Here is an 8,908-nt window from a genome sequence, read left to right on the forward strand (position 1 = left end):
CTACATCATCATCTCTCAAATACAACTGTACCCATGAGAATGACATTGGACTGTTATGTTCTGGTAGGTTTTGTCAAACATATTTCTTTTGCATGTTTCATACCATTTAAATAAACTCTGTTGTTTGTCCAGGTTACACTGATCTCAGACTGGTAAATGGTTCAGACTCTTGTTCTGGAAGAGTGGAGCTTCGATTCATCAATGAGTGGGGCACAGTGTGTGATGCATGCTGGGATATGAGAGCTGTCAGTGTCCTCTGTAAACAGCTGGATTGTGGGATTGCTGTGTCTGTTGTGGGATCAGACTGGTTTGGAGAGGGAAGTGGTGAAATCTGGGCTGATGTGTTTGATTGTGACGGGAATGAAACAAAACTCTCAGAATGTTCCATCTCTTCATGGAGTCGAGCTGAATGTTCTCATAGACGAGATGTTGGAGTCATCTGTTCTGGTGAGAGGATTTTATTAAAAAAAAAAAAGTTAAATTAGCTTGCAATTAGTGTTGCCACCTGTGCAATTTTGGTGCTAGATTTAGCAACTTTTCTTCTGAAACACCTAGCAACAAATTTAGCCATTTTTAAAATCTATTTGCCAACTTTTGAAAAGTGAGAAGATTAAAAATGACATGCATTTTCCCTCTAAAGAAACTACTGAACAGCACATTAGTCTGGAGAGAGCTGTCTAGCAGTACACACATCATATGGGAATTAAGTTGCAAGTTGCAGCTGTTCAGTAATAATTGTTCATTCATGATGCACCTTGTTATTAGCTTGTTCTTATAATTGTTAATCAGTTAGATCAACAACAGCAAAAAATCTCTAGAGAACTGAAAATCTTACTGGTAATTTTCTGCCTGGATGTTGTCTGTTAATGTACATAACCTGTATCTCTAAAATAACAAAAGCCCTAAAAATAGCAATAATGAGCATAATTTAAAAAAAAAAAAGTAAGACACCTGTGAAAAAAATCAATACAGAAAATTTCTTCATATTAACACAGTACACTCTGACTGTCACACTATGCTATATAGGAAGCACACGTATACAACAAGTAGACTCGAACGGGGAGAAATGAACAAGCAGGAACTGAAATATACGGGGTAATTGGAAAACACAGGTGCATGGGATTAATCATACTAAACAAGGACAGGAACTTGACCAAAAAAGGAAAAAGAGAAACTGAAACAGTGACAAAACAGGTCCATGGTCCTGACACTGACCTGTTTTAACAGACTTTTCAGAATCAGAATCAGAACAGCTTTATTGCCAAGTATGCTTACGCATACAAGGAATGTGTTTTGGTGTCACAGGCTTCCAGTGCACCGAGACGACAACACAACAGAGAAAATAATATAAGTTGAGAATAAAAAAATACACATATGTAAATATAAATAGACAAAAATTGCAATATAAGATTTAAGAAAATAAATAAATTGTATATACAAGTGTGCTACAGATGATGGAAAAAGAACAGAATATAGTAGAGTAGAGTAGAGTAGAGTAGAATAGAATAGAATAGAATGAGATGTCAGGATGTACTGAGATGTAGGTGGTAACAAATAAAGGTTATTGCACATATTTTTATTGCACAATTGTGTGTGGGGGGTGTGTGTGGGGGGTGGGTGGGTGGGTCTGGAACATTTAACTGTTCATTAGGTATATTGCCCGAGGTAAGAAACTGTTCTTATGTCTGGCTGTCCTGGTATTTGTGGCTCTGTAGCGCCGACCAGATGGCAAAAGTTTGAAAAGGGGATGACATGGGTGTGAGGTATCCAGAGTGATTTTCTGAGCCCTTTTCCTCACTCTGGATGTATACAGTGGGGAGAGAACACAACCCTGAGGGGCGCCAGTGTTGGTGGTGCAGCTACTTGATATTAATGTCCCCATTCTCACTAGCTGCTGCCTATCTGTCAGAAAGCTGGTGATCCACTGAGAGATAGAGCTAGGAACACAGAGCTGATTTAGTTTGGTCTGGAGGAGTGTAGGAATGATGGTGTTGAAGGCCGAACTGAAGTCCACAAACAGGATCCTCACATAAGTCCCTGGTCTGTCCAGATGTTGCAGGATGAAGTGCAGTCCCATGTTCACTGCATCATCCACAGACCTGTTTGCTCGGTAAGCAAACTGCAGGGGGTCCAGTAAGGGTCCAGTGATGTCCTTCAGGTAAGCCAAAACCAGTTTTTCTAATGACTTTATGTTGACAGACGTGAGCGGCACAGGTCTGTAGTCATTAAGTCCAGTAATTTTGGGTTTCTTTGGGACGGGGATGATGGTGGAGCGTTTGAAGCATGATGGAACTTCACACAACTCCAGAGACCTGTTGAAGATCTGTGAAAAGATGGGTGCCAGCTGATCAGCACAGGTTTTCAGACAGGCTGGTGTCACAGCGTCTGGGCCTGGTGCCTTTCTTCTTTTGTTCTTTCTGAAGACCTGGCACACATCTTCTTCACTAATCTGAAGTGCAGGAGGGGGGGAGGAGGGGTTTGTTGGAGGTGTTAATGGATGTGTAGGGAGATGGTCAGAACGAGTGTGGGGGGTTTCAAATCTACAATAAAACTCATTCAGGTCTTCAGCAAGTTGTTGATTCACCTCAGTGCTGGGGGATGGCGTCTTGTAGTTTGTGATGGCTTTCAGACCTTTCCACACTGAGGTTGGGTCGTTTGAAGCGAATTGATCTTCTAACCTTTTTGCATAGGTCCTTTTAGCCGCTCTAATCTCCTTGTTCAGTGTGTTCCTGGCCTGACTGTACAAGACTCTATCCCCTTTTCTGTAGGCATCCTCTTTGGCGTGACGAAGATGTCTGAGTTTTGCTGTAAACCATGGCTTATCATTGTTAAATGTTAAATAAGTCCTGGTAGGAATGCATATATCTTCACAAAAACTGATATAGGATGTTACAGTCTCTGTGAGCTCATCCAGATCGGTGGCAGCAGCTTCAAAAACACTCCAATCAGTCCATTCGAAACAGGCTTGTAAAACCCGCTCTGTTTCGTTGGTCCATCTTTTTACAGTCTTCACTACAGGTTTAGCAGATTTAAGTTTTTGCCTGTAGGTCGGTATAAGATGAACCAGGCAGTGATCAGAGAGTCCCAAATCTGCCCGTGGGACTGAGCGATATGCATCTTTAATTACTGTGTAACAATGGTCCAGTATGTACTGTCTCTGGTGGGACATGTAAATTGTTGACTGTATTTAGGCAGTTCACGTGAGAGATTAGCTTTATTAAAGTCCCCGAGAATGATTAAAACAGAATCCGGGTGTTTTTGCTCGGTGTCTGTGATCTGATAGGCGAGTTTCTGTAGAGCCAGGCTCACGTTCGCTTGCGGTGGAATGTATACACTCACGAGAATGAACGAGCAAAACTCTCGCGGGGAACAGAACGGCTTATAGTCAATGAAAAGCGCTTCTAGATCGGAACAGCACATCTTCTTTAATACTGTTACATCTGTACACCACCTCTCATTGATGTAAAAGCACGTCCGGCCGCCACGCGATTTCCCCGTTGATTCTGCGTCTCGATCCGCTCTAAACAGCTGATAGCCCGGCAGATGAAGCTCGCAGTCCGGCATCGCGTCATTCAGCCAGGTTTCCGTGAAGCACAGAGCAGCGGAGTTTGAAAAGTCCTTATTTGTCCGAGTGAGCAGAAGTAGTTCGTTCGTTTTGTTGGGTAGAGAGCGGAGATTTGCCAGATGTATGCTAGGCAGCACCGTTCGAAATCCGCGCTGTCGAAGCTTAAAGTGCATATTGCAGGTTAAAAATGTTTTTCAAATAAACATATATCCTTGTACAAAAATACCATATGAATCGTTAATGCAGGATATGAAAATGTTTTACAAGACGCAAGGGCACAAATTTAGAAGAAAAAGTGACGATTTCCTTGACCGTTCTCAAAAAGCGCTTTTTTTTAACATCGCGTCATATGACGTCACGAGAGGGAGTCGTTTGCTGTGGTCTATTGGTTTTCAGTAGGAGCGGTCTTGAGTCAGTGTGTTTTCTGTAGCTATTTCTTTATTTCAATTGATTATCGTCATGGTAAATTATTGTGTTTTTTGAGGTTGCACAAACTCCAACCTGTCAGGACATCGAGTCCACAAGTTTGCTAACAAGAAAAAGGACGGCGCTATTTTCCGTGCCTGCGTGCGTTTGTGCAGCTGAAGAGACGCGCCTTTACTAATGCATTTGCTTTGAAAAACGCGGTGGTGTGTAGCGTTCAATTTACACCGGAGGATTATTGTCCCGGCTGTATGATGGAGTTCAACATGGGATGCCGAAGCAGCTCAGAGCTGGTGCGGTTCGTTCGGTGCACACAGCGCCTTCACCGGGTCCGCCGTCACACTGTGGTTCATCCGGATCCGTCAGAGATGCATCTCGACAAAACGTGAACTGTGCACCGTAAGTCTTGTTTTATTATTATTATTTATTAGTATTCTTATAACATGTATTAACTACCAAATCAGTGGACATAATTATTTAATGATGAGACGCAGCGGGATGTGTATAAGTTGTTGTAAAGCACCGCAGCTAGCTTGTAAGCATTAGCAATATAATAAAACCGTGTAAAAACGTTACCATTTGAGAAGGCAAAACTGGTAAGTTAACCTCAGTTTGTATATTGTAACCATCAGGTCTAGTTACAGCTTAGTGACATTGTTTGCACATCTAATTGGTAATTTATTGTCATGTGGTGTGTTTATAAGGCTCTGGGAGACATTGCAAGACATGGGGGTGTGTGAAGATCTGAAGCAGTAGAGGCCAGCTGTTATTAACCACCTCTGGACTTCAGCTTCCACTCCTAATGGAGATGCAGATGTGATGGAGGCCAAGTGGAAAAGTATGGTCAGCAATGAATGATAGTGGAATACTGCAGGTCACGAAAGGCTCTATGAGAACGCAGCACTGTCTTGTCTTCCACTACACCTGCTCCCCGTTCCAGATCCCTCCAGAGGATCAACAAGATGAAGCTGTTGGCGTGTATCTAGCACAGCATACACAATTTAACATGTTAACAACACATTAGTGTGATACCCACACTGAAAGATTGTTCAATGTTTTTAAATGGGTCCGATGGTATATTTTTGATTCAGTAGTATATGTTTGGTACATCTACATTTGTTATATATGTATGTGTGTGTGTGTGTATATATACATATATATGTGTATATATATATATATATATATAATATATATATATATATATATATATATATAAACAGTTGCAATGTTGTGTTTTGAGTTTGATTTAGTGCATATATAAATAAAGCTGAATTGAATTAACCATAAGTGCAGATCTGCTTGATATATATGTGATGTAAATTTCATAAACAAGTTTTTATACAGTAAGACAATTTGTGATTGTGATTATTGTTTATTGATTGTCACCAAAATGGGGCCATTCAGAACCTTTATAAAGTCACTCTTCCTCTGTAAACTGTCTACTCATGACTGACACAACACATGAAGGTAAGGGTTTCTCACACAAGAATATAATGAAACACAAACGTGTTTATCTCCGTCTCTCTCTTTGATGAGAAACCGCCATATCACGTCACGTTAGTGTCGGATATTAACGAGTTTGACGCGCTTGATTAACGATTATTAGTTTCTGTTACGGGTAAGTAGTATGAATACTTCTAGATGAGCAATATTAGCTTTGCTTTAGCCTGATTATATATCGTTTGCTAACGTGTGTAACGTTATATCTAAGCTAACACTGTTCTCTTCCCTGTTCTCCTCACACCACAACTCAATTCGTCTCATCTGACCGTTGTTCTGTCTAATCCTGGCCTGTCCCTGCTCTCTTGGACACACAGCAGACTCATAATTGTATGTGTGGTCCGTCATACGAGTGTAAATAAACGTTTAAAATTTCCTCCGCGTCCGAACGATCATTGCGATCCATTGTTTTTCTATTGTTTACATTGACCGCACTCCCTCTCGTGACGTCACTTCCGGTTTTGGCGATTTTCAGATGCGGAACTAAAATTCTCTCACAAAAATGACTCAAGAAGCCTTAATATCGTGTTTTAAAGTATAGTTTCAAGAAAATCTAGCTCCTTCATTATTTTTCTATACAAAAACTCACTGGGGTCGCTAACCTGGAATATGCACTTTAACGAGAGCGCCAGCTCGCTTTCCCCGTCTGCGCGTCCTGAGGCGTTTGATCAGTGCCGCCGCTCCGCCAACTACAACGTTTAGCAAAACGTCCGAATAATCGAAAACCGGTAGAATATTTTGAGGTGTGTTCTGCCGAATGTTCAGCAGTTTATCCCTGGTAAAACTGATTGTGTTTGAGAGACAAAAAACAGGGAAAACTAACAAAAACAGTACAAACAATGGAGAGCCAAACACCGTGGCTGCCATGTGCGGCGCCATGTTGCTTCTGTAGGTTGTGAGTGTAACATAGCTATTAAAATATTCTGTTTAAAACTATTATTGTTCAGAATGTGTAGTTTTACCAGAAAATAAGAAAATAAATCAAATGTTGTTCAATTGTTTTGTTTATTGTTTATTGAATAAAAATTATAAATATTTTGAGTTTATATTATCTTTTACAAATAATAAATATTCCTTTTATTAACAAATATAAATTAACATATTGCAAACCCTGTTTTTCAGTGAGATGGCCAGTTAATGTGAGTAATCTCACTGTGTGCTCTACAGTGACACTTGCTTCATGGTTATGTAATGATGTCATCATGCAGTGACATCACAATCTCATTTAGCCATTTCACCAACTAATCAACCTGCCTTTAGCAACTTCTTCTGAAAATTTGTTGGAAACAGTGCTTAATAAAATGTGGTATCTTCTCAGATTCCTCTCTGGCTCTTCATGATGGTCTGGTGCGGTTGTCTGGAGAGAGACAGTGTGAGGGGGAGGTGGAAGTTTTCATCCATCAGGTCTGGAGGAGAGTTCTGCTGGACTCCTGGAGTCTCACTGAATCCTCTGTGGTCTGCAGACAGCTGGGCTGTGGCTCTGTGCTGAACTTCTACGGCTCCTCTTCATCCAGTCCTGAACACAGTCATGAGTGTGTGATGGGCTTCCAGTGCTCTGGGAGTGAAGCTCATCTGGGGAACTGCAGCTCTCCACAAACTCTCAACTGCAGCTCCACACAACAGCTGTCAATCACCTGCCTTGGTGAGAACAACAACATCTGGGCAGATTCTTCAGTTGTTAGTGATCAATAATGTGTTTTTCTTTCTCTGAATATCAGGTCGTGGGTCCATCAGGCTGGTGGGTTCTGGGGGAGACTGTGCAGGGAGGCTGGAGGTTTTTCACAGCGGCTCATGGGGGACAGTGTGTGATGACTCCTGGGATATTAAAGATGCCCATGTGGTGTGCAGACAGCTGCAGTGTGGAGTGGCCCTCAGTAACCAGCAGGTACCAGCCTGGTTTGGTCCTGGTTCTGGACCCATATGGCTGGATGAGGTGGAGTGTGAGGGGAATGAGACGTCCCTGTGGAGCTGCTCTTCTCCAGACTGGGGAAAACATGACTGTCAACACAAGGAGGATGTAGGAGTCGTGTGTTCAGGTAAATGAGGTGCTGTACATTTTCTTTAAAATTAAAGTTGATATAAAGGTTTCAGAAATAACCTTTCAACACTTTCACATGTTTATGGCAAGGTTTTTCAATTCAGATATTTTAAAATGACTTTTCATTTTTATCTAGAGTTTAAAGAGATCAGGTTAACTGAGGGCTGTGAAGGGAATGTGGAGGTTTTCTACAATGGATCCTGGGGTAATGTGTGCTGGAACCAGATGGACAGAGACACAGCAAGTCTGATCTGTCAAGAGCTGAACTGTGGAAGATCTGGTGTTTTGAACCCATTCTACAGCAAGAGTGGGACTGAAGTCTCATAACTGGCTTGATTTTTTTAAATGTCGACAACATGATTCCACTATATGGCAGTGTCCATCTTCACCCTGGGGACAGAATGACTGTAATAGAGATGAAGTGGCCAAAATCACCTGCTCAAGTGAGATGATATTTAAATGATGTATAATGTCTAAGTCATGTTTAACACAATGTTTATATCTAATTTAAACACAATGTTTTATATCTAAACGGAGAGCCTGTTGAGAAAACTAATATTTCTTAAAAAGAAACCTGAGGTAAATGAAAGAAATGAATGATCTGAGGCTTAAATGATATGTTTTTTCACCATCTCCTTGATGATGTGTTTCAATGTGAGTTTACAGTATGTGTCTTTTATCCTAATGTTCTCTTCATTTTAAGTTAATGAGGAGAGCCTTATTTTTCCAATAAATTATTTAAACATGTCTTGTTTCATCATCTCCTCAACAGAAACAGTGTTCATTTTTAGGTAATGTATTATTATAAGACATGCATTCAGTTTCACTGTGTGTTTTGTTGTAAATGTTGTGCTGAAGCTGCTCAGTGCTGGTTGATGTGTGTGTTTTAGATCATGTTCCTCTCAGACTGAATGGAAGTGAGGGCCGGTGCTCTGGGAGGCTGGAGGTGTATCATAACGCTGTGTGGGGCTCAGTCTGTGATGATCAGTGGGACATCAGTGATGCTCAGGTGGTCTGCAGGCAGCTGGGTTGTGGAGCAGCACTGAGGGCTGATGGGAATTCAACCTTTGGTGCTGGTGAAGGTGTTGTGTGGATGAACAAGGTCAATGCAGAGGGAATGAGATTCACCTGTGGGACTGTCCTCTCTCCCTGAATAACCACACTGACTGCAAGAAGCTTGTTAGACTCACCTGTGCAGGTCACAAAAACACTGGAAATTTTATTTTTCAGTGCTAATAATATTTTGTGTTTAAATCAATCATTTGCATGATTGTTTATGTGTTTGTGTCTGTTTTGACAGATTTGTCAGTGTCCACTACTCCTGCCACAACAACATCAGCTTCTCCTACTCCTCCAGTTCAACATCAGTCACTCCTCCACAA

The 8,908-nt window shown here is 41.3% G+C and overlaps 1 protein-coding gene across 1 annotated transcript; it reads left to right on the plus strand.

Annotated features, from left to right (window-relative positions):
• The first annotated feature begins 6 nt into the window (after positions 1–6).
• LOC127158504 (scavenger receptor cysteine-rich type 1 protein M130-like) lies at positions 7–8,679 on the plus strand. Its single transcript, XM_051101594.1, has 6 exons — positions 7–63; positions 133–447; positions 6,807–7,130; positions 7,207–7,524; positions 7,663–7,833; positions 8,417–8,679. Exons 2-6 carry the CDS (start codon positions 237–239, stop codon positions 8,677–8,679), a joined length of 1,287 nt encoding a protein of 428 aa, XP_050957551.1. The 5' UTR covers positions 7–63; positions 133–236.
• The last annotated feature ends 229 nt before the right edge of the window (positions 8,680–8,908 follow it).

This window comes from Labeo rohita, unplaced genomic scaffold (assembly GCF_022985175.1).
Source record: "Labeo rohita strain BAU-BD-2019 unplaced genomic scaffold, IGBB_LRoh.1.0 scaffold_1522, whole genome shotgun sequence".
NCBI classification, from domain to species: Eukaryota; Metazoa; Chordata; class Actinopteri; order Cypriniformes; family Cyprinidae; genus Labeo; species Labeo rohita.